The following is a 23,469-nucleotide window of genomic DNA, read 5'->3' on the forward strand; positions in this document are numbered from 1 at the left end:
CTCTATTCTTGCCTTCTCATTTTATTTCATTGAGTTGATCTTCGACCTTTGATATCCTTTCTTCTGCTTGGTCAATTCGGCTGTTGAAACTTGTGCTTGCTTCGTCAAGTTCTCGTGTCCTGTTTTTCAGCTCCATCAATTCACTTATATTCCTCTCTATGTTGTCCATTCTCGTTAGCATTTCATCAAATCTTTTTTCAAGATTCTTAGTTTCTTTGCATTGGGTTAGAACATGTTCTTTTAGCTCACTGTAGTTTCTTACTACCCACCTTCTGAAGTCTGATTCTGTCATTTCATCACACTCATTCTCCATGCAGCCTTGTTCCCTTGCTGGTGAGGAGTTGTGATCCCTTGTAGGAGGAGAGGTGTTCTGGTTTCGGGTGTTTTCATCCTTTTTGCACTGTTTTTTTTCCCATCTTTGTGGATTTATCCACCTGTTGTCTTTGTAGTTCCTGACTTTCAGATTGGGTCTCTGGGTGAACTTACAGTTTGTGGATGATGAAGTTATTTCTGTTTCTTAGTTTTCCTTCTAATAGTCTGGCCCCTCTGCTGTAGGACTGCTGAGGTCCACTCCAGGCTCTGCTTGCCTGGGGATCACCTGCAGCAGCTGCAGAACAGTAAGGGTTGCTACCAGTTTCTTCTTCTGCTATCTTTGTCCCGGAAGGATACCCGCCAAATGTCTTCTCTCCTTTATGAGGTGACTCTTTGGACATATGGGGATCAGGGAGCTGCTTGAGGAGACAGTCTGTCCTTTATTGGAGTTCAAGTGCTGAGCTGTGAGCTCTGTTGTTCATTCAGAGTTGCTAGGCAGGTACGTTTAGGTCTGCTGCAGCAGAACTCATAGACTCCTTTTTTTTTTTTTCCCAGGTGCTCTGTCCCAGGGAGTTAGGGCTTTATTTATGAGTTTCCGTTGTGCTGCTGCCTTTTTTAATTCAGATCTGCCCTGCCCAGCAAGGAGGCAACCTAGTCACTGTCAGCCTGCAGAGGCTTTGCTGAGCTGCTGTGGGCTCCGCCCGGCTGCCGTGTGATCTTCCCTGCTGTCCTGTTTATATAGGTGTAGTTAGAACTGCCTCAGCAATGGTGGCCCACCTCTGTAATGGCGGACTCTCTCTGTAATGGCAGGTTGCCTCGGCAATGGTGGGCTGCCTCAGCAATGGTGGACTACCTCTGTAATGGTGGAGTGTCTCAGTAATGGTGGACGCCCCTCCCCCACAGAGCTGGACGGTCCGGGTTCAGTTGTGTTTACTGTGAAACTCTCAACCCAGAGCTTTTTCAATTGCTGTTTTTGTGTGTGTGTGTGTTGGGTGTGGGGGGTGGGTCCAGCCGAGCCTGATCACCTGACTCCCTGACTCAGAGTCTTTTTTTTTTTTTTTTTTTTTTAAGTTGAATGGTTGACTCTCTCCCAGGTGTTCCAGTTGCCTGTTGAAAAGGTGCTGGGCTGTGTGATTTCCCGTGCAGCAACTCCTGCGCTGGCTGAAACAGTGGTGCTGAGATTCGTGGAGGGTTTTTTGCCCAGGAATCTCCTGGCCTGCCTCCCTGTTTCAGTTCCTCTTTAAATCAGACAAATGGGTGATCTGCCTTCCCGGGTCTCCAGTCGCCAGCTAAAAGGGCACCCAGAGCAGCATATTTTGTACAGAGAACTGCCGCACCATGGTGCCGGCAAAGCAGCCATGCCGGCCAAAACAGCCACGCTGGTGACCCATGGGGCTCCTCTGCCTGGGAATCTCCTGGTCTGTGGGCAATAAAAATCCATCTGGAAATGCGGTGTCCACTCACCCTCTGCGCTTTCACTGGGAGCTGCAATCCTGAGCTGTTCCTAGTCAGCCATGTTGGGTCCTCCTTCAACAGTGAGTTTTATATGTCAGATGTATTCTTGTTACACATTAACATTCTTTTCTTCAGTTTGAAGAACTTCCTATAGCATTTATTATAAGACAGGTCAGGTGGTGAATTTCTTCAGCTTTTTGTTTGTCTGGGTAGGCCTTTATTTCTTCTTTAATTCTAAAGGATAGCCTTGGTTGGTACACTATTCTTGGCTAAACGGTTTTTTTCCCCTTAGCACTCTATATTATCCTGCCCCTTTCTGGCCTGCAAGATGTCTGCTGGGAAGTCTACTGCCAGGCACATTGGAATTATCTTATTTACTATTTTATTATTTTCTCTTGCTGGTTTCAGAATCCTCTCTTTGTCCTTGACCTTTGAGTGTTTGATGATATGTCTTGGGTTGAATTTGATTGGTAACTTTCTCTTTTCTTTTCTCTTTTGAGATGGAGTTTTGCCTTTACCGCCCAGGCTGGAGTACAATGGCTAAACCTTGGCTCACTGCAACCTCTGCCTCCTGAGTTCAAGTGATTCTCCTGCCTCAACCTCCTGAGTAGTTGGGATTACAAGCACCCATCACCACGCCCAGCTATTTTTTTTTTTTTTTGTATTTTTTTTTTTTTTTTTTTTTTTGAGACGGAGTTTTGCTCTTGTTACCCAGGCTGGAGTGCAATGGCGCGATCTCGGCTCACCGCAACCTCCACCTCCTGGGTTCAGGCAATTCTCCTGCCTCAGCCTCTGGAGTAGCTGGGATTACAGGCACGCGCCACCATGCCCAGCTAATTTTTTGCACCATTAGTAGAGACGGGGTTTCACCATGTTGACCGGGATGGTCTCGATCTCTTGACCTCGTGATCCACCCACCTCGGCCTCCCAAAGTGCTGGGATTACAGGCTTGAGCCACCGCACCTGGCTTTTTTTTGTATTTTTAGTAGAGACAGTGTTTCACCATATTGGCCAGGCTTATCTCAAACTCTTGATCTCAGGTGATCTACCTGCCTCGGCCTCCAAAATTGCTGGGATCACAGGCATGAGCCACCACACCCAGCCTGATTGGTGACTTTTCTACATGGATATTTATATCTTTCTTCAGGTGTAAAAAGTTTTTTTAAAACTATTTCTTTGAATAAGCATCCTACCCTTTTGTCTTCTCTGCTTCTTTTTGAACTCCAAGAACTTGATTTTTTTTTTTATGCAATTCCACAGATTATTTAAGTTTTCCTTTTTCATTCCTTTTTCTTCTTTCTATTATGACTGTATATTTTTAAATAGCCATCGCTTCTTGGCCTTTTGGCTAAGATCAAGTGTATTTTTAAATAGCCTGTCTTCAAGCTCAGTGATTCTTTCTTCTACTTTATCACTTCTACTGCTCTCTGTTGGCTTTACCCCTCTTCTTTCATTGTAAATTTTTAGCTCCAGAATTTTTGGGTTTTTAAAATTATTTCAATTTATCTGTTAAATTTATCTGATACATTTCTGAATTGTTTTTCTGTGTTTTCTTGTTAACATGACTATTTTAAATTTCTTGCCTGACAGATCAAACATCTCCATATCTTTTTATTCTCTCACTGCTGCCTTGTTTTGCCCATTAGGTGAGTTTATAATTCCCTGACTGTTCTTGATAATTGTAGATGTACGTTGATGTGTGTGCATTCAACAGTTAGGTGTTTATGCAGGTCTTTGCAGTCTGCTTTATATATGGCCACCCTTCTTTAGTGGGCCTGTCTAGAAGCTAAGCTGACTGTTGTTAGAGCCTATGACTCCTGCAGCCATTTGAGCACTAGAGGGAGCCATAGGCCCAGGCTTACTGCAGGCCTCACAAAGACTCCAAGGTTGATTGTCGCAGTGTCCTGGCTTGGACGGACCTGGGGAAGACTTAAGGAGGGTAACCAGCCTGTGTGGGAAAGCTGGTCAGGGTATAGAAGCCTGCCCCATTGGCCCAGACAGGAGCAAACTTCCTGGCAGATCCCTGGACAAGTGGGACAATTCCTTGACTGCTGTGGCAGGGGCTGGAGTTGAGAAAAGTCCGCCTCAGAGTTTGCTGTTGGACAGCGATGGGCAAGCCTGTCTCGTTGGTGCAGATAGATATGTATGCTGCCAACATTTTTCTGCATGCACAGGGGAGTTCCTGACTGCAGTGAGAGGGGCTGGAGCCAAGATTTGGCTCCCTCAGAATCCACTGTGAGAAAGAAGCTGGAAAAGGTGCACCAGTGGCTCACATGCATGTGGAAAAAGTGCAACTCTTAACCAAGGATTTTAAACTGAATTTGGAATTCCCCTGACTCTAGGGTTCAACTCTTTTTAACTTTTCCTCACCAATTCAATGAAGAGGGAACATTTATTTTTGTTACCATAGTCTAGACCAAATCTGAAATTAAAACAGTGATAAGTAGTTTGGGGAGTTTTAAATAAGATTCAAATTTATTTGAATTTATTAAATCTATTTAAACAGATAAGTTTATTAAACAGATAAGTTATATACACACTTTGCATATTTTAAACTTTCTATCAGAAACGCCTAGATCTTAGATATTTCACTTGACTGAACTTAGTGTCTCTTCTTTTTTTGTTTGTTTGGTTTTTTTTAGCCATTTATCAATTTATTATCCTGAAATGTCACAATAATTTAAAACTTCTTAAAAGGAGACGATCTTTAATAAAGGTCTGCTACTTTGGCATGTGAATATTATACAGAATCTCATTGCTCTTAAATTTATGACCTTGCTTTCTGATATAAACTCAATATGCAGAAGGCTGAATTGGTATTTAATTACTCTCTCGACTTTTAATCAAAGCATCTTTTTATTTCGCCTTTCCTTCAGCGCTGTAAAGCATGAAATGTACTTTGATGGATCAGGACCGAATGAGCAGGACTATAGAAGCCTTCACTGGTTACCCAGTTCCATTGAAGACAATCAGGAAGATGCAAGGAAAACTGATACCTGAAGGACTCAGGTTAGCCCAGCAAAAGGACTAGGGTTAGCCCAGCAAATTTCCCGAGAGGAAAATATGCAAAATAACAAAATGGCTGTCTCTTTAGAAGCCGCCTTTCTAAAAGGTACATTTTAATTTGTTGAGATGATTTAATAAAATGTAGCTGGCCAGCAAAAGTAGACTCAATGCTTTCTTGGAGTTGCACCAGCCCTATAATTTCTGTATCTTGTTAGGTGACAGGCTAGAGCTATTGACATTCAGATTTCAAAGAGATGAAATGGCCTTGCTTGTAAGTTCTTTCTTCCTGAATGAATAATGTCAGTAGTGTAATTCTGGCTAAACAGAAGTCTGATACCAGTTGACAAGCAAGGCAATTTTATTTATGCTTCTGGTTATATGGGTCACATAGTAGGACAGAGTCAGTAAGCCTCTCAAAATAGAGTAGATTTGATTCACAAATAAGAGGATACAGTGGGAAGAAACCAGGCTTATTGAATAGGTACCACACATGAGGCAACGTCCTAGGCTCAAGCAGAACAAATAATGAATAAGATTTAGCTCCAGCCCTAAGACATGTATTTATAGTCTAATGGAGAAGCCTGGCACAAAAGCTGATGATTTCTATATAATAGGGTTTCTTTCTTTTTTTTTTTTTGAGACAGAGTTTCACTCTTGTTGCCCAGGCTAGAGTGCAATGGTGCACTCTTGGCTCACTGCAATCTCTGCCTCCTGGGTTCAAGCAATTCTCATGCCTCAGCCTCCCGAGTAGCTGGGATTACAGGCATGTGCCACCATGCCCAGCTAATTTTGTATTTTTAGTAGAGGCAGGCTTGTACCATGTTGATCAGGCTGGTCTTGAACTCCTGACCTTAGGTAACCTGCCCACCTCTGCCTCCCAAAATGCTGGGATTACAGATGTAAGCCACCGCACTCCGCATATGGTAGGGTTTCTTAAGCCCTGTAAGACTGAGTTTGTAGACTGAATGATTGTTGTGGAGGCTGTCCTGAGCTCTGTAAGATGTTTGCAGCATCACTGGCCTCTACTCACTAGACATTGGTGGTAGCAACTCCACAGTTGATGATGAAACATATCTCCAGATATTGTCAAACATCCCATGAAGGGCAAAATTGGCCTAGTTGAGATCTGGGATTATAGTGTTGTGACAACGGTAAGTCCAAGATGCTCTGGGAAGTAAGGAAGGATGCCCAGATGGCCCTGGAGGAAGGTGGGTGGTCAAGGAAGGCTTCCTGGAGGAGGGGGCGCTGTTATGTGGAAACATGGAGGGTGTGAGCCATGTGTAGCAAAGGATCAGCATGAGCAAAGGAGTGCATTATGAAATACCAAGGGGCAGGCCGGGCGCGGTGGCTCATGCCTGTAATCCCAGCACTTTGGGAGGCCAAGGCGGGTGGATCACGAGGTCAAGAGATCGAGAACATCCCGGTCAACATGGTGAAACCTCGTCTCTACTACAAATACAAAAACTTAGCTGGGCATGATGGCACGTGCCTGTAATCCCAGCTACTCAGGAGGCTGAGGCAGGAAAATTGCCTGAACCCAGGAGGCGGAGGTTGCGGTGAGCCGAGATCGCACCATTGCACTCCGGCCTGGGTAACAAGAGCGAAACTCCGTCTCAAAAAAAAAACAAAAAAACAAAAAAGGAATACCAAGGGGCGTGTAGGGGAGCCAGCCGGGGTTATCAAGTATGAGTGTTAGAGGTAAACGCTGGGGCCTGAGGCTGTAATGCAGACGTGTGTAACTATAGCCTGCCTGGACTGTCTGTGAGCACAGGTGTGTCAGCAGAGAGCCCACAAGCAGTGGGTTGATGGGAACAGTCTTCTAGAACATTCTGGCCACAACGGGAAGGATGGAGTACTGTGGCTGGTAGCATGGCAACAGGATCCTTTTGTGCTGAGCTACTTGCTTTACCTGTGTCGTTCCGTTTAATCCTCACAACAGGCCTGTGTGAAGGAGGCACAGTTATCTCCATTTACAGAGGAGGACATAGCAGGGCTGAGCAGCTTCCCTGAGAAGGTGCTGAGGTCTCCTCTTAAAGATGAAAGAGCCTTGGCTTATCTGACAAAGCTTTCGTTCAGTGAGCCACTGAGATGGAGGTCAAATCAGGGATCCTGTGGTCAGCCAGCACAGGATGTAGGCAGAGTCCTCTGGAGGGACTTATAAGCAAGCAGATATCCAAATAGAGTAGCAGAGAAGCAATTAAAAACCAGCGGGATATTCAGGGCCCTCTGCATTCTACTTTTCTCACCTGAAACTTCCATCAGGGCCCAAATGTTTGTTCATTTCAATGAGCATTTATTGAGTGCCTACCGTGTCCTCGGAATGATTCCAGGGCTCTGAGGGAGACAAGGGGTTTGAAATAGAATTGGGCTGGCAGCAAATGTGAGCTGAATGAAAAGAGTGAGATAGTAAACAAACTGAGGACAAATGATTTCGGAAGAGGATCTTGACTTTCGGAGAGACGTTATTTTGATTCCAATCTCTCTAAGAACTTATCTCTAGAACTTGTGTCTTACACTCTGGAGAAGTATGTTTGCCCCTGGGAATAGCTGACTGAGGTGTAGTGTGGTTAAGAGGAAGTTTATAGGAGAGGAAAGGGACCAGGCTTGCCCTGCTGGTGAAGGTGCTGAGCCCTTGAGCGCCCAGAGGTGGCTGTGGAATTGACATCTTCCTTGGGATCTTCAGGTATCTTTGCTGTGTATGAAGCTGTGCTCTATGTGTTTTCTGTACAGAGTCGTGTAATTCCCACAGAAACCTTATATGATGGGTAGTAATATTATCTCCACTTTATGTATGAGGAAACAGCACAGACAAACTAAGTAGCTTGTCCAAGGTCACCCAGCCTTTGACTAAAATTTCTAGGATTAAAACCCAAGATGGTCAGGCAAACAGAGCTTATGACATTAGCCACTAGATTATGCTGCCTCTCTCTGCAGTGACTGTGTGCCAGAAGGCTGTGGCATGCTCCAATTGGAAAAATAATCAGCCACCTTACTAAGAAAAAACTGTGCGGAGGAAGACAGGTTTCTATGTAGCAGAAAGAGAACCGGAGTCAGAATCAGAAGACCTGAGTGTTGATTCTGATGCTGGTAGTAATTGACTTTGCAACTTACAGAGTCATTTAACTTCAGTGAGGCTCAACTTCCTCATAGTTAACATGAGGTTAATAGTCAGTTTCCCAAGTATTATTCATGTCAGATAGAATGCATGGAAGTGTCTCAAACAGTTCCTAGCACTAACATGAAAGATGAATGGGAGATAAATGAGAGATGCTTCAGAGTTATAGGTTTGATTGGACTTAAAATGTAGGCTGGGCGCGGTGGCTCATGCCTGTAATCCCAGCACTTTGGGAGGCCGAGGCAGGCGGATCATGAGGTCAAGAGATCGAGACCATCCTGGCCAACGTGGCGAATCCCCGTCTCTACTAAAAAAAAAAAATTCGCTGGGCATGGTGGTGCACGCCTGTAGTCCCAACTACTTGGGAGGCTGAGGCAGGAGCATTGCTTGAACCGGGAGGCGGAGGGTCCAGTAAACCGAGCTTGTGTCACTGCACTCCAGCCTGGTGCCTGGCGACACAACAAGACTCTGTCTCAAAGAAAAAGAAAGTGTAAAGTTCATAAAGAAGGAAAAAATAAAAATCAAACACATGAAAAATGTTTTCTGAATGACTCCAGGGCCGTGTGTGTGTGTATGTGTATAATGGCTACCATTTTTAGAATAACTATCATTGATTGAGTTCTTACCCTGTCCTAGTACTATACTATGGGCCATATGTCATCAATAACTATGATTTAGGGATTTTTTTATGTGCATTAGGTTTTACCATTGCATGCATTTCATAGATGCTTAACCATGCACCATTCTGAACTACAATGGTTTAATATAGCCTCTCTGAGGATGTCTGCAGAGCCTAGCAACAGGCTAGATACTAACAAATAATAACACACAAAGACGTGGCAGCTCAGAGCAGCTTGCTTGTGTTTGCTTCCCCTCCTGATGCTCCTCCCCATGTCTCCCTCATTCTTGCTTACCCACGACTGTGCTCCTTAGTAAAATATTAGCCCCATAAGCTTTTGGCTCAGCTCTGCTTTTGAGGAAATGTAGGCTAAGGCAGATTTTAGAAAAAAAAAATTTTTTTTTGTAAAGGAAAACAGAAGCCAATATACATAGAAAAAAGATCTAGTTTTATATATGCCAAATGTTAACAGGGTTATCTCTTCATATACTCTGCTGTATTTTCTATTTTAATTAATCAATTAATTAATTTTTTGAGATAGTGTCTCGCTCTGTTGCCTGGGCTGGAGTGCAGTGGTGCGATCATGGCTCACTGCAGCCTCGCCCTCCAGGGCTCAAATGTTTCACCCACCTCAGCCTCCCAAGTAGCTGGGACTACAGGCATGTGCCAACATGCCTAACTAATTTGTGTATTTCTTGTAGAAATGGGGTTTCACCATGTTGCCTGGGCTGGTCTTGAACTCCTGCCTGCTTCAGCTTCCCAAAGTGACTACAGGCATGAGCCACTGTAACTGGCCTATTTAAAAATGTTTGAACAGTAAAAAGTTTATTTTAGTAAACTATTTAGACGTACACATTTCTTTCTTCTGAGATTAACAGATATGATGTACAGACATAAACTGAAAAGTCATAGAATAAAATGTATTGTTTTTCATAGATACTCCATTAGTGTGAATTCAGAAGTAGCTTCAGATATTTTCATAACTTACTATTTTACACTCTCACTATTTCAGTTTTACATTACCTAGGTTTAAAGAAAGAATCCATATTGATTTTGATATGTTGGAACAATCAATTGGAATATACAGCAATGCAGTAAACACGTCAGGCATATTAAATGCATTTCAGTTATTCTACCGGCTCCTTAGGTTTTAAAGATAATCACATTACTTACAGTGCCCTGGAATTTCAAAAACTTGTCCAGCGATGTTCTGGGAGTTATTTCCAGCTGCATTCCATTCAGAGAGCCCTGAAAACTCTCTTTTGGTAAAGGTTAAACATGTGGTCTATACAGTATAGAGAACCTGAAAGCCAACAACCTTTCCTTATTACCGTTTATCCCCAGGGCAAACAACGTTACAAAAATGAAAGCTGTCTTGGATTTTGCATACTTTCACCAGAAAGGGGGTTAAATGTAGCTTTCAGTTTCTCACAAGTAGCATCATCTGTAGTGTGAATCAGACTGGAAGAGCGGGAAGGGGCTTTCGGCCATCATCCCCTCCAAATGGCCCATGTCATAGAGGAGAAAACTGAGACCAGAGACAAGGAATGTCCTCTCAGAGAACCATGTGCTGACTGGATAACGGAGAGTCCCTGAGTGGGCAGCATTTACATTTCAAAAAATTAGAAGAAACCAAGTCAGCTAGTGACACAGCTCATCCGTTAGAGACATGAGAAACTCTCTGGAGATGACCTGAACTGTTTTTGGAGGAGCTAAACCCCTCACTCTGAAGTTTTCTGGAGTGTTACTTTAACTTTTGCTTTGCCTGATTCTGCTGGCATAGAGTAAGCAGGGTTAGTATCTAGCTGTGTAGTTTCTTTCTTTCTTTCTCTCTCTCTCTCTCTCTCTTTCCTTTCTCTCTTTCTCCTTCCCTCCCTTCCTCCCTCCCTCCCTCCTTCCTTCCTTCCTTCCTTCCTTCCTTCCTTCCTTCCTTCCTTCCTTCCTTCTTCCTTTCAACACAGTCTTGCTCTGTTGTCCAGGCTGGAGTGCAGTGATACCATCTCGGCTCACTGCTACTTCCACCTCCTGAGTTCAAGTGATTCTCCTGCCTCAGCGTCCTGCGTAGCTGGGGTTACAGGTATGTGCCACCAGGTCCAGCTAATTTTTTGTATTTTTAGTAGAGACGGGGTTTCACTGCTTTAGCCAGGATGGTCTCAATCTCCTGACCTCATGATCCGCCCACCTCAGCTTCCCAAAGTCTTAGGATTACAAGTGTGAGTCACCTCGCCCGGCCCTGTGTAATTATTTCTATGCATGCAATAACGGAGTCATTTTTTGACCTGGGGTCCCTCAGTCCTACACCCTGGCACTTGAAAGCAAGGGGCCATGTCCCAGCCAGAGTTGCTTTGCTTCTTTACAGAGGTAAGACCAGCGTATTCCTGTGGTTCCCAGCCACAGAGATGTGTGCGGACCAACTGGGATTGAATCCTGAGATCGAATCCTGGTTCTACCATTGCTAGTTACTTGCTCTTGGGTGTAAGTGAGTTGATTTTTGCATAAGTAACTTTCCCTTTGTCTATCTTCTTTTCCTCATCTGTAACATGGAGATAATTTTAATACCCATTCTGCATATAAAGTGAGGGGTGCAGTGACTTTCACATAAGTAAACATCTGATGAATATCGGCTATTGATAAGTGCTCAAAAATATTTATTAGACAAAATGTATTAAGGGGGAAAAGAGAGTTGCCACAAGAAGAAAGTTGTTGATATTTTTCTCAAACCATCCCAGGTCTTCCAATTCCCCACATTTCAAGTACTCTAGCATAATTTCCCAGGCTCGTGGAAGGAAACAGGAAGCATAGCGGGCTTTTTTTTTTTTTTTTTTTAACAGCAGAATGATATGAAATTTACATGTATAAGTCATGGTCTGCTCCGAAAACTTAGGGTCTAAATTTAGCCACGTTGCTCCCCTGCTACCCACCACAAGTGATAATTAGAACACTCGGATGCCTCTTGAAAATCATGTGCAAAGTCTCCACCTTTGTCCAGAATCCCTGGAGCTGACTCAGTCAAAGGGGTCAGATCTCTCTCAAATGCCGTGTGTCGAGAGAAGTGGTCTCTCTTTGTTTTTACCTCCGCTGATCCTCCTGCCTAGATCCTGTGCCCTGGGTGTGGATGGACTTCCAGCCCCGCCAGGCAGTACCCAGTTAGGACCTAGTGACAGCTGTTGAGTTGGTGACAACAGCCCCGTGAGATCAGGATCCCAGGAGCAGCAGGGGTCTCCAGGACACATAGCTGCACAAACCCCATCCTTTCAGGCCAAACCAGCCCTTGCCACAGACCACAAGCCTTTTGCTTAGAACCTAGGTCAGCACCTTGATATCTCTTGTCCTCTTAATCACTACTTTTTTTTTTTTTTTTGAGACAAAGTCTCGCTCTGTCACGGGGCTGGAGTGCAGTGGCGCGATCTTGGTTCATTGCAACCTTTGACTCCCTGGTTCAAGCAATTCTCCTGCCTCAGTCTCCTGAGCAGCTGGGATGACGGGCATGTGCCACCACGCCCAACATGGGTTCCACCATGTTGGCAAGGATGGTGTCGATCTCCTGACCTTGTGATCCACTCTCCTCGGCCTCCCAAAGTGCTGGGATTACAGGCATGAGCCACTGTGCCCAGCCAATCCCTGTTTATTTTTCGGATTTTTCACCTATGCAAATGTATGTCTGCCTCCTTTCCAACCATAATAGATTGGGTGGCTTAAACAACAGAAATTTATTTTTCTCACAATTCTGGAGACTGGAAGTCTGAGATCAAGGTATTGGTTTCTTCTGAGGCCTCTCTCCTTGGCTTGCAGGTAGCTGCCTTTTCCCTGTGTCTTCACTTGTCCTGATCGCCAAACCCAGCTACCTTCTGAGATACTGGGAGTTATTATTTCAGCATATGAAATTTGAGGGTGGGGTGAGGAGACAAAGTTGAGCCTATAACACCAGCAATTAACTCTGCAAACTTAAGGTCTAAGTTAAGCTTTTTTAATTCAAGGAAAAGACAGGGTGGACAAGAAAGAGAGAGAGAGAGAGCATGGTGTGTAGCAAGGGGGGCCTCATTATATCTGTCCAGGACAGTGGGTGGTCGGTGCTTACCATACTAAGGTGGCTACTCACGTGGCTGTTCAGACGTTTAAAATGCACCCTACTAAATGCAGAAAAGGTCTCTAAGACAGATGAGCCCAGAGCTTCTCTGGCTGAAATGGAAGTGAAGGGTTGAGATTCTCCCACAATTCCCTTCTCACTAAATCACCTCTGACAAGCAGGGGATTAAACAACTTTGACCTGGAAGATTCGATGTATCCGGGCTGCTTTTGCTACCTTTTCACAAACACACAGTTTATCAAGGTTTGGAAAGGGCACCTAGGATATCATCTGATGATCCTTAGCTTTAAAGACATAACTGTCGGCCGGGCGCGGTGGCTCAAGCCTGTAATCCCAGCACTTTGGGAGGCCGAGGCGGGTGGATCACGAGGTCAAGAGATGGAGACCATCCTGGTCAACATGGTGAAACCCCGTCTCTACCAAAAATACAAAAAATTAGCTGGGCATGGTAGCGCGTGCCTGTAATCCCAGCTACTCAGGAGGCTGAGGCAGGAGAATTGCCTGAACCCAGGAGGCAGAGGTTGCGGTGAGCCGAGATCGTGCCATTGCACTCCAGCCTGGGTAACAAGAGCGAAACTCCCTCTCATAAAAAAAAAAAAAAAAGACATAACTGTCGCTAGCACCGAGCCCAGTTTCACTGTAAAGTTGCCTGGCTGAGCTCCCGCAATCCTGCCGACAGCTGGTGCTGGTATGGCCCGCTCTGTTTTTCCACTTTACTTCTTTTGAGAGATGGGCTTGTTAATCACCCGCTCAACTGTGACACCCAAGAAAAGCCGAGAGAGTAAAGTTATATGCGGCCTTCCTGTGACCTGTTTGCACGTACCCGGTCAATAAAACTCAGGCAGAGTGACAGTGACAGCTGCCTTGTAGCATTCAGAGGGAATCGAGCAGTTGAGCAGCCTCCTGGACAAGTATATCATTACAGCTCAGCTGCTCAGAGAGAAAACACCTAAACCCTGGGGGACAAGCACAGCTCCTGCAGCCACCCAGGGGCCTGACTCGGACACCTGCACAGCCTGATCAAGTCTCTCGTGGCAGCTTTCTCCACGCTGGGACCTCCCCCCAACAAGTTGGTTCTCACCCCGACGCACGCTCTCTGCCTGCAACAGCCTGGCTTTTAGCAGCTGAGAGGACACAGTCCCTGCCTGGGAGGTGGCAGAGGAGGGTGACTAGAAGGGAAGGTACGATGGGGGCCAGGCAGTCAAGAGCCAGCTCCAAGGATAAGGGCCCCAAGCGGGTGCTGTTCACAGGGAGGAGACAGAAGTTTTCTCCATGGGACGATGCCCTGCTCTCGGGGAGGGACCCACGGTCTCTGCTGAAGCGTGGCATGCACCACGTCAGTTTCAGCCTGGTCACCAGAGGAATGACAGACATCCCTGACTTTCTCTGGGGCTTGTCCGAGGTCCAGAAACTCAATCTGTCTCACAACCAGCTCCGGGTTCTCCCTCCCGAGGTGGGGAAACTGACCCGGATCGTGGTCCTGAACCTGTGTGGGAACCGCCTGAAGAGCCTGCCCAGAGAGGTGAGCCTCCTGCAGAGCCTCAAGGTCCTGTTTGTCAACATGAACTGCCTGACCGAGGTGCCGGCTGAGCTGAGCTTGTGCCGAAACCTGGAAGTCCTGAGCTTGTCGCACAACTGCCTGTCCCAGCTCCCTGCAGGCTTCGCTGACCTCTCCAGACTGAGGAAGCTGAACCTCAGCAACAACTCCTTTGCGCACATCCCCATGTGTGTGTTCTCACTGAAGGAGCTGATCTTCTTGCACGTGGGCTCGAATCGCCTGGAAAATATCGCCGAGAGCATCCAGCACCTGGCCAGCCTGCAGATCTTCATCGCAGAGGGCAACAACATCCACTCCTTCCCAAGGTCGCTCTGCCTGGTCACCAGCCTGGAGCTGCTGAACCTCAACAGCAACAACATCCAGACCCTCCCGAGCGAACTCCACCTGCTGTGTAGACTGGTGAGGATCGCCTGGAATCCCATGGACAAAGGGCTCCACATTTCCCACAACCCTTTATCCAAGCCTCTGCCAGAGCTGGTGGAGGGGGGCCTGGAGATGCTCTTCAGCTACCTAAAGGACAAAAAACACACCTGACGTGGGTCCTGGAGGCCTGGATGGGAGGCAGCTCACCTGGACTCTGCCAGCTGGGTAGTTCCCTCATCTCAATTTCTACTGTCACCCTGTCTGCCAGTGCTTTTGCTAATTTTGCTAAATCGTTGTTGAACATCCATGTTAAGGAGGTGTTTACTTTTAACTCTGTATGTTCTTAATAACCTCTAGAATATCATGTTCATCTCATCCTAAACATAAATTTAAACGGGGTTGGTTTTCTCCAAAGAGAACTAATAGTTCTGATTCTTCCGAGGAGCAGTGAGATTCAGCCCTCCGGAGAGTGGACACCTAACAGGTCTGAATTCAATGTAACTCAAAAGGCAAATATTTGCTAAGTACTGTGTGCCAAGTACAGTATGAGGTGTTGAAACCTGGTTTCAGATGGTTTCTACCATTGAATCAGCAACCTGTGGCCAGGTGGCAATGGCAAGACATGTTCCTCTGTCAGCCTCTATGAAGCATAATCTGGGACCAAAAGGCAAACCACAGTGGGCTCTGTCCCCAGTGACCAAAACAGGCAGAGCTCTCCCCTTGAGTTCTGGGGGACAATCATAGGCAGTTTTTCTTTCATGCGGCTGTAGAGGAATCGTCAAGCCTCTCATGCTTATGTCTGGTGGTGAGTAACCAGTAGCATGATGGTTTTCAGATAATAAATGTGAACTGATATTAACGTGTATTCCTTTCTTTCTTTTTTTTCTTTCTTTCTTTCTTTTTTTTTTTTTTTTTTTGAGACAGAGTCTCACTCCGTTGCCCAGGCTGGAGTGCAGTGGTACGATCTCAGCTCACTGCAACCTCCACCTCCCCAGTTCAAATGATTCTCCTGCCTCAGCCTCCCAAGTAGCTGGGACTACAGGCACCCGCCACCACACCCAGCTAACTTGTGTATTTTTAATAGAGACGGGGTTTCACTATATTGGCCAAGCTGGTCTCGAACTCCTGACTTTGTGATCCGCCCACCTAGGCCTCCCAAAGTGCTGGGATTACAGGCGTGAGTCACTGCACCTGGCCTTAATGCGTATTTCAATCGTCCTTCCCAGTCCTCTCCCACTCATTGTCACGTCCTTGAACTTTTTTGCTAGACACTAGGCTATTAACAGATGATCCCATTCTAATTTCACTTCTCCATGACTACATTTGCCCTTTCAAAGATAAGCTACTAAATGGGAGAATTTGGCCAACAATGACCAAAAGACAGGAAAGAAGGGAAAGACAGTGCAGTGGCTCACGTTTGTAATCCCAGCACTTTGGGAGGCCGAGGTGGGTGGATCACAAGGTCAGGAGTTCAAGACCAGCCTGACCAACATGGTGAAACCCTATCTCTACTAAAAATGCAAAAAAATTAGCTGGGCATGGTGGCATGCACCTGTAATCCCAGCTACTTGGGAGGCTGAGGCAGGGGAATTGCTTGAACCAGGGAGGTGGAGGTTACATTGAGCCAAGATCACGCCACTGCACTCCAGCCTGGGTGACTGAGTGAGACTCTGTCTCAAAAAAAAAAAAAAAAAAGAAGGGAAAGACATAGACAAGTCATGCAAAAAAGTAATTACCCTTTTACAATTTGGAGGAGGGTAATACTGACTTTCCCATGTTGACGTTAAAAAAAAAATGAGTTTAGTAACATTTAAAAGCTCCTTGGAAAAAAGGGCTCTGTAAAAACATGAAGCTTGTTTTTTATTTCAAGAGTATACAGCTGTTAGTGAAACAGAGACACCAGGGCAAGCAGTGACAGAGTTCCTGCACCAAAGGTCACTGGACCTTACTGCTATAGCAGCAGCCAAGAGCCACACGACATTCATATTGATTCTTCAGAGCTAAAGAATCAGAATGGAGAGATGACACTTAAGAAAACCAAATACCTTCAGGTCAATGAAAAGCCAATTGCTCTGATTTCTTGGCACATTTGTCTACAAAATTATAGCAAACTACAACAAGACAGCGTTTGGGGTTGCTGCCAAGACTTGTAAAACTTCTTGGTATTCTTAGTTTAATTCAATCAAACTTATATTTATTAGCACCTTTTCCAGTCTGGACACTGGGTGAGAAACCTGAGAAAAATATCACCCGCCCCTCCTACCACGGAGCTCACAGGTTGGAGAAGGAGACAGACCCACGAGAGTTCCTGCAATTGCAGCAAGATGTGATTCCTCCTCAAGAAAGATACGAACAATGGACTGAGGGAAAAATAACACACTGTAGGGCATAGGCTAGACTGAGCTCCAAAGTCTCAGCGACCAGAGAACAGTGAGCAGAGAACACAGCTGGGATAAATCAGTCAAACACTTCATTCCCTGTAGCCGTCAAACCCTAATTCCTCCCTCTCTCCACTCACCTGATTTGGAAAGAGCAGCAACGTGTCGAGGCAGCGGCTAGCTCATTCTCAGGTTAGGCAATTTTACTGTGAAAAATACTTGCTTTTTCTAAAAGCTGATCAAAGGGGGATCATATAGCTTATTCAAAGAGCAAGTGATTTTTCCCAACAGTCAATTTTCCCACCCGTAAAAGAAAGAAGCCCCTTTTTGCCATTATCACAGATACCATAGTTCCATTAGCACATTTGTGCATGAGGTTATCTGCTGAACCATTGCACGCAGACCTTACCAGTGTCACTTAGAGGCAGCTAAGGAAGTCTCCTCCAAATTCCCCCTCCAGCAGCAACTGCAGACCTGCCTACCCCTGCCAGGCACACACAGGCACACTCCAAAATCCTCCCCTACGTTAGCTTGTTGCAGCCAAGACTATTTAAAGACATCAGTGGAATTCTCACTTGACCTCCTGACTCAATGGGGAATGGCAGGGCCAGGCCTCCTCCGTGGAACCTGGTAGGTCACTTACTGCAGCTTTGGCCGAAGCACCCGCAGCTGTCAGACAAACACCGGCGAGTGCCAGGATCATGCCCATGAGTGTCTGCTGCTGAAGAACCACTTGGGCTCACGCAGAATTTCCATGACCTTGCTGTGGGCAGAGACGCAGGCGAGGACACAGCACTGCACTCGTCCTGCTGAGCAATCATTTTATTTCCTCTTCTAGCCTTTTCAGTCACTTGATCCCACAGTAACTCTACTCCAGGGAAAGAATGTGACCATATTTTGAAGGTGACCCAAGAGCTCATTATACTTTTTATAAGAAAGAAATGATATCAATTTGGTTGTCAGCTTCCATTGGTGTCTTTCAAAAGTATAGTAGCAAGGTTTTCTTTGTTAACACAGCACTGAGGAAATCATAAAAGTGTAGTAGTTGCCCGACGTGCTTTAGATATTGATTCTTTGTGAATACTCCTTTTTATTGATAAAGGGAAGTGCTGAGCACAAAACTGGTTAACGTGCTTAGTTATTCAAAACGTGAACGTGGAAGGAATTTGATATAACCTTCGATGTCTTTGCTGTCAAATCCTGCAGTCTGCGAACTGGTTGTGAAATGCTTCTTCCTTATCTTTTGTATTTTGAATGCTGCCACATGCAAGTAACTCCAGGTATTTCTAAAGCTTCTGAAATCAAAGCACTGAGGGCGACTGGATTGGCTGTGGAGTATATTTAGCCAAAGAATACGAGCTAATTGGGTGTTTGATGTGGGGAGCTGGCTGCCCCCATTCTTGATGATGTTGTGGTTTTCATGTCACTTGGCTCTCAGTATGGAGACTTCTCAGTGTGTGCTCAGAAACACCTTTCGAAGCAGTTGCAGCTTACAAACATACAATTAAGAAAAAATCCTATGTTCGTAGGAAAGGAAGAAGACAGTGAAAAGACACATCTGTTCAAGGAATAATATTGCTAAATGCATAATACTGCAGGCACATTAGAAAGAAAAATATAGTCATTACTTAGCTTGTTGACTTAATAAATGGTTAATAGAGCAATGCACTCCATTCTTGGGCTTTAGTTAACAGACTGCCTTTCTGGAGTAAGCAAAGATAGAGCGACTTCAGGACTGCACCTGGATTTCACAATAAAGTCATGCTTGTGCTGGAAAGAGATAAAACAGGGAATATTGTCACTCTGTATGGATTCATTAAACTAAACCTTCTTCTTTTGGCAATGAATATTGCATTTGGATGGTGTATTTCATATGGCTCAAAGCAGGTACTGAATATGTGTTTTGATAGCCATTCATTAAAAATAGAGGAAGATTAAAGGGATGTGGGCTCAGCTACTGGAGCACACATTCAGGTATCAACACCTGAGATTATTGGGGAGATGAAGGCCCAGAGGCTGGACTGGGGTGTATTTCCCATATGCTAGGGAGAGTCCCCTGTCTAGGTAGAGTCGCTAAGATTCTGGTACAAACGGTGAAAAAGAGAAGATGAGTTCAGGAAATGGTCTAAAAAAATTAAAGCTGCTAAATTTAGCCACTCTGAAGATACTAAATACTAAATTAGGGCATCATTATCTGCTACTTAAGTATCCAAATGCTCTTGATTTTCTTATTCCACAAAGGAGTTATTTTCAGTACTCTGTAAGGTATACTTGAGAAACACAAAATACCGAGTTAATGTGCAATGAAGTAACAGTACCCTTGATGTAATGTCTTAGCTGTAACTAATGCAAGAATCCCAAAATACAGCCCCTTCCTATATTTCAATCAAGAAAGCAAAATAAAATGAAGAGGAACATGAAAGCTATTGTAAACAATTATGGGAACAATCTTGACCTTGCTGAGAAGAGAACTTTCTACAAGTGTTTCTTTTAAGTTTCCTGTCTAGTTACATGTTGAATCCAAAGCATGACTGATTTTTTTTTAAAAAAAGAACAGCACAGTAATAAAAAGAGGATGCAGGGAGGGCTCATAATGAATTTGTAAGAGCTTGGGCATCATTAGGCAAGCATAACCGAAAGCCATTAGCATGAAGCTTGCTATGCAGATTTTTTTAGTAGTGCCATAGGAATCTACTTGCAAGGAGAGCTGATTTCCTATATTCTTCTAGACTCACTCCTTATTTCAGCACAGGACAGAAAACAAAAGACAAACTGGAGTCCTCTTAGGGTATGTCTTGAAACTCTTTTTTTAAAATATAGTTTTTAGATGGAGTCTCGCTCTGTCACCCAGGCTGGAGTGCAGTGGTGCAATCTTGGCTCACCACAACCTCTGCCTCCCATGTTCAAGCGATTCTTCTGCCCCAGCCTCCCCAGTAGCTGGGATTACAGGTGTCCACTACCAAACACAGATAATTTTTATATTTTTAGTAGAGACAGGGTTTTGCCATGTTGACCAGGCTGGTCTTGAACTCCTGACCTCTGGTGATCCACCTGCCTTGGCCTCCCAAAGTGCCAAGATTACAGGTATGAGCCTCCATGCCCAGCGAAACACTTAAGAGAAACATAATGAAAAATGAAAGGGGATACAGGCTTTGAGGGTGTGAGGTGCAGCTGCTGATGGGACATCACTTACCCATGTTCTTTGTCTTGAGTGACTTGGGTTCCTCATAAGTCAGTGTGCCCAGACATGGCACTGTGGGAAAGCCTCTGATATCTTCCCATCTCCTAAATGTCATGCCCATCACCCTAGGTATGCCCGTGAGAAGAGGCTCTGCGGGTGGTGGGAAAGCTCTGGGCTGTCAGCAGGAATGTAGACAGCATGGCGCTTCCTGTGCATGTGTGTCCTGAGCCTGTGCAGGTGACATCGGACAGGATGATGGAACAGGGGGCAAAGGAGTGAGGCTCAGCTAAACACAATGCAATCCTGTAACAGCATTGCCTGAAGAGATGTGTAGATGAGAGCAAAGGCATTTGGGTGAAATTACGGCATGGGAAAGGTGTGGCATGACTGCCATATGTGGGGAATGCACAGTCCAGCACGACAGTTACAGGCATGATGGTTCCTTTGTTTTGCTTTGTCTTGAAGGGAAATTTGTGAATCCCACTGTCTCAGAGAAGGCTGCTTTATAACACCTTTGTGGCATTTGCTCTTTTCATTTTTTTTTTTTTCCCACCAGAATCTAAGATGATAGGTAGGCACATGGAAGGAGTCATGATATCTGGAGACGCTGCGTGTCCCGGGTTTGAAAAGTGTTCCCACGCCTCTCCTCCACCACATTATAAGCCAGGATCCTTCCCAAGGTTTCAGAAAGAACCCTGGGCTGGCAGTGCTTCTCTGTGTCAGTCAGAATACCTCCTGGTATTTCAAAAAAACCAGAGCTCTGCGCCTCCATTTGAGAGATTTTAATATAGTTGGTCTAGGGTAGACCTGAGCTTCTTACTTTGCTTAAAGCAGTTAATTCAGTGGCTCACTCTGGGTTATGAAATGCTGATGCCAGCTCTTACCTAAACAGTCAGATAGAAGACCATAAAGCCAATGGGGCTATGAGCCTGGCCATTAAAAGAGGCCAGTGAAAGGGGCTCCGGCCCAAATCAGCAGAAGGGAGCCCTGTTGGTGCCTGGTGATTAGACTCATCTGTGCATTTGTTAAAAATGTAGAGCCACTGGGAGCGGTGGCTCAACGCCTGTAATCCCAGCCCTTTGGGAGGCCGAGGCCGGTGGATCACGAGGTCAAGAGATCGAGACCATCCTGGCCAACACGGTGAAACCCCGTCTCTACTAAAAATACAAAAAAATTAGCCGGGCATGGTGGCATGCACATGTAGCTACTCCGGAGGCTGAGGCGGAAGAATCGCTTGAACCCGGGAGGCGGAGGTTGCAGTGAGCTGAGATTGCGCCACTGCACTGCAGCCTGGCGGCAGAGCAAGACAGTATCTCCAAAAAAAAAAAAAAAACATTAAAAAATGTAGAGCCCGCCGGGCATGGTGGCTCATGCCTGTAATCCCAGCACTTTGGGAGGCCAAGGCAGACGGATCAGGAGGAGGTCAGGAGTTCCAGACTAGCCTGACATGGTGAAACCTCACTTCTGCTAAAAGAAAAAAAAAAAAAATTAGCCAGGTGTGGTGGTGCGTGCCTGTAATCCCAGCTACTCAGAAGGCTAAAGCAGGAGAATCGCTTGAACCAGGGAAGTGGAGGCTGCAGTGAGCTGAGATCGTGCCACTGCACTCCAGCCTGGGCGACAGAGCAAGACTCCGAGACTCTGTCTCAAAAAAAAAAAAAAAAAAAAAAAAAGGGTAGAGCTCCAGAGCCCCAGCTCTCTTTGGTATGCTTTCAGATTCAGTGGGGCCAGGGTAGGGCCAGCGTGTGTAGGCCTAACAACTGTTCTAGGTGTCTCCTATCATAACACAAATAGAAGAAAACCTGGTCTGGCAGAATGTGTGCCCACTGGAAAATGAAAGCTCTGGTCTCCAGATTCAGCTGCTCCCAGCATGCTGCTGATTTTCTGGGCTCTGTCTGCCACTGGAGACTGTATGCCTCGACATGTGTTATCTTTGCACCCAGCATAGGGGACATAAGAATAAAGCATCAAATGAGAGAGTGAATGAGCATCCAAGACCACCTCACCTCTCTGGGCCTCGGTTTTCTATAAAATCAGGCAATTGCACTCACTTTAAAGTAAACCTTACTTTATGCTCCTTTCAGCTTTGAAATTCTATGACTGCATTATTTTTTTTTTCTACTTTGTCTCTCTCTGATTTAACACCTTGGTAAATAGATACTGGGCTTATATTTTACTGTGATTTCTCAAGAAAAGCAAAAAACACTGTGGAGAATGGTCAAGATCAGTACTAATGCTTTGATATCTCCTTCCAGCACACCAGAAAAGGTAATTTTAATTTCAGTTGATGTTCAAAAACATAAAAAGAGCGAGCAGTATTGTGGGTGAATCTAGGGGTTTATATACCTCAAAAATGCCTGGATGCCATCTCTAATTTTTTATTGGATTGGCAGCTCAGAGGGAAAAGCCTCTGTTTGGCTTTTTTAATTGACTGATTAATAATTTATCTGATTCATGTTTCTGGAAGAGATGAAATTCCTGGTTATGCTTTCCATGAAAAAAACAAACCAAAGCCGGGAACCATGGCTCACGCCTGTAATTCCAGAAATTTGGGAGGCCAAGGCGGGCAGATCACAAGGTCAGGAGTTTGAGACCAGCCTGGCCAACATGGTGACGCGCCATCTCTACTAAAAATACAAAAAATTAGCTGGATGTGGTGGCAGACAGCTGTAATCCCAGCTACTTGGGAGGCTAAGGCAGGAGAATCACTTGAACTGGGGAGGTAGAGGTTGCAGTGAGCTATCATGCCACTGCACTCCAGCCTGGGTGACAGAGCAAGACTTTGTCTCAGGAAAAACAAAACAAACAAACACAAAACTCTTCTGGATTTGACTCAATTAAATGATTTGGGCACTTAGAGCTGAAATCTTCCCCCCCCTTTTTTTTTTTTTTTTTTTTTTTGAGACGGAGTTTCACTCTTGTTACCCAGGCTGGAGTGCAATGGCGCGATCTCGGCTCACTGCAACCTCCGCCTCCTGGGTTCAAGCAATTCTCCTGCCTCAGCCTCCTGAGTAGCTGGGATTACAGGCACGCGCCACCATGCCCAGCTAATTTTTTGTATTTTTGGTAGAGACGGGGTTTCACGATGTTGACCAGGATGGTCTCGATCTCTTGACCTCGTGATCCACCCGCCTCGGCCTCCCAAAGTGCTGGGATTACAGGCTTGAGCCACCGCGCCCGGCCCGAAATCTTCCCCTTTTTAAGAAAAGCATAGTGCATTCCAAAGTGTGAGTTGAGTAAATCTAATAATAAAATTCACGTCTCCTCCATAGCCCTCCCTCGTCTACCTGCACATGTGAATCAAATTTGATTTTTACTATAAATTTTCAAAAGTAACTTCTGCAAGTGAACACACATGAAGCTGCAAAGTAACATTTTGGTAACGCTGATTCTATTTT

General features: G+C 45.2%; 1 protein-coding gene and 1 long non-coding RNA gene across 2 annotated transcripts in view; one reads left to right on the forward strand and one right to left on the reverse strand.

The window, feature by feature from the left end:
* The window catches only part of LOC141580942 (uncharacterized), a 29,013-nt gene extending 18,661 nt beyond the window's left edge, over nucleotides 1–10,352 (reverse strand). The window contains exon 1 of the long non-coding RNA XR_012513367.1: nucleotides 9,681–10,352. This is a non-coding gene — a long non-coding RNA (uncharacterized LOC141580942). The remainder of the gene's footprint in view (nucleotides 1–9,680) is intronic.
* A 3,176-nt stretch (nucleotides 10,353–13,528) lies between these two features.
* LRRC30 (leucine rich repeat containing 30) lies at nucleotides 13,529–15,380 on the forward strand. The gene has a single exon (XM_003924835.4). The coding sequence runs from the start codon at nucleotides 13,781–13,783 to the stop codon at nucleotides 14,684–14,686; it is 906 nt and encodes a 301-aa protein (XP_003924884.2). The 5' UTR covers nucleotides 13,529–13,780; the 3' UTR covers nucleotides 14,687–15,380.
* Nucleotides 15,381–23,469: the final 8,089 nt, after the last annotated feature.

Source organism: Saimiri boliviensis, chromosome 13 (genome assembly GCF_048565385.1).
Source record: "Saimiri boliviensis isolate mSaiBol1 chromosome 13, mSaiBol1.pri, whole genome shotgun sequence".
Taxonomy (NCBI): domain Eukaryota; kingdom Metazoa; phylum Chordata; class Mammalia; order Primates; family Cebidae; genus Saimiri; species Saimiri boliviensis.